This window comes from Grus americana, unplaced genomic scaffold (assembly GCF_028858705.1).
Source record: "Grus americana isolate bGruAme1 unplaced genomic scaffold, bGruAme1.mat scaffold_83, whole genome shotgun sequence".
Classification (NCBI taxonomy): Eukaryota; Metazoa; Chordata; class Aves; order Gruiformes; family Gruidae; genus Grus; species Grus americana.
Genome location: NW_026562032.1, coordinates 442,881 through 444,579, shown reverse-complemented (window position 1 = coordinate 444,579; position 1,699 = coordinate 442,881). Strand labels below are relative to the sequence as shown.

Genomic DNA, 1,699 nt, shown 5'->3' with positions numbered 1-1,699 from the left:
CAAAGGGATTCAAGGATCTTGAATCTGACAACTGACTATCCAACCTATCTCAATCGACTCAATGCTGGGAATGCCTGACTGGGACCACGGGCATCTCCGGAAGACTTCTGACAACTCAGAAATCCTCTCTTAGCGGAAAAGAACAGAGAATTTGACTCATTAACATGAAACCGTCAGAGGCAGAAATCTCCCCATGTGTCAAATTAAAGATGCTCGAGCCATGCTTGTTTAAAAAGAGATTATGGTGAGACCAGAGAAAAGTCTCAAACTCTTGTTAGGTTTCATACCTAATTTCTTTTCAGGAAGGGAAGGACTACTCTATGAAGTGTTACCGTGTCTGACTGCCTGTAAGGGGAGGAAGAGGAAGCAACAGACTGGGGAAAGCACCCTCCTTATGTAGCCCCCCAGCCCTAAAAAGGGTCTGGAGAAGGACTATTGACAGACTGAGGTTAACTGCTTTGAGAGGGCTGTGTGGGTGGACCCATTGTCTTCCAGTTCAAGCCATTTCCTGCTGAAACTGCCAACGATTATGCCAAATACAACAATGGGTTTGCAATATGGATAAACCTCTTCCAGACTGAAATGAAAAAGCCTCGTAACACAGGCAACTAAGCAGTAAAGAGTAATGCTAAGGAAGCGTGATGTCCAGAGTGCACACGTACACATGCCTAAGACACACATGCATAACAGTGATAGAAAGTGCTGTAAGAAAAAAAAAAAATTACCTGCACTAATTCAGTTTTGTCATAATCTTCCCGATGTTGGTATATGGACTGACTCAGAACAGCGTACAGTTTTTCCATGCAAAATATACTGAATTTTTAGTTACTGCCGTGACATAACGCAACAGTTGCTGAAGAAAAAAAAAAAAAAGGAAACTACAAGTTTGGAATAGTGCAAGATCCTTTGAATAGGTCTTCATGTTTTCAGAAGCTAAACAATAACAATACACACACAAACGACATCCTACTTTCTTATTTTATGAAACATGAGTGACATCAGAGAACAGACGAAACATCTCACAAGATTTAACTGAAAAAAGGAGTTACTTTTCATACTTCGGGAAAAAGGAAAGCTTAATTTTCAGACAGTATTTTATTAGTCATCAATCTATCACATCAACAATCCTAATCGTGAATCAACTGCTTCCAGAACAGCAGGGAATGACACAATCCACTTTGTGGTAGAGTTGCTGCCACAGCAAAGCCACTGTTCCATTTTATTAGAGAAACTGTGTTGCTGCAATGCAGGGCACTGTAAAATGGATCTTTGGAAGCCAGGCTACAAATCTTCTGGATCAGCGTGCCACTGCGACAGCTGGAAACAGAAGCAGTTGGGTGCTCACCTTTACCCATTAGCTGAACGTGTAGTGTGCCTCCAGCTCTGCTGGCAAAACACACTGCTCAAACGTCTGAAGCAGCTCAGGGAGGCAAAGTTACCTCAGTTGGCTCCTGCCTTTAAACTGACGAGTGGATAAACTAGCAGAGTGACTCTGCCTGTAGCAAATTACCAATCTCGCACACAGTCCTTTCTGTTACCAAAAGATGCGAATGCAATCATCTCTGGGAAAACGACAGTGACAAACTAGCGGCAGCACCTTCTTCCACTGCTGGGGCTATTCAGTGCCTGTGTGTTGTGTGAGGCTGTGAAGATGTAGCTTAAGAGAGCAGCCATACCAAAGGAAAGTATTACTGCCTCA

The 1,699-nt window shown here is 42.9% G+C and overlaps 1 protein-coding gene across 1 annotated transcript in view; it reads right to left on the bottom strand.

Annotated features, from left to right (window-relative positions):
• Positions 1–1,281: 1,281 nt before the first annotated feature.
• The window catches only part of LOC129201191 (ATPase family AAA domain-containing protein 2-like), a gene marked incomplete at its 5' end in the record, with an annotated part of 29,385 nt that continues 28,967 nt past the window's right edge, over positions 1,282–1,699 (bottom strand). The window contains one exon of the mRNA XM_054812343.1: positions 1,282–1,317. Within this exon, the coding sequence (XP_054668318.1) occupies positions 1,282–1,317 (36 nt within the window). The remainder of the gene's footprint in view (positions 1,318–1,699) is intronic.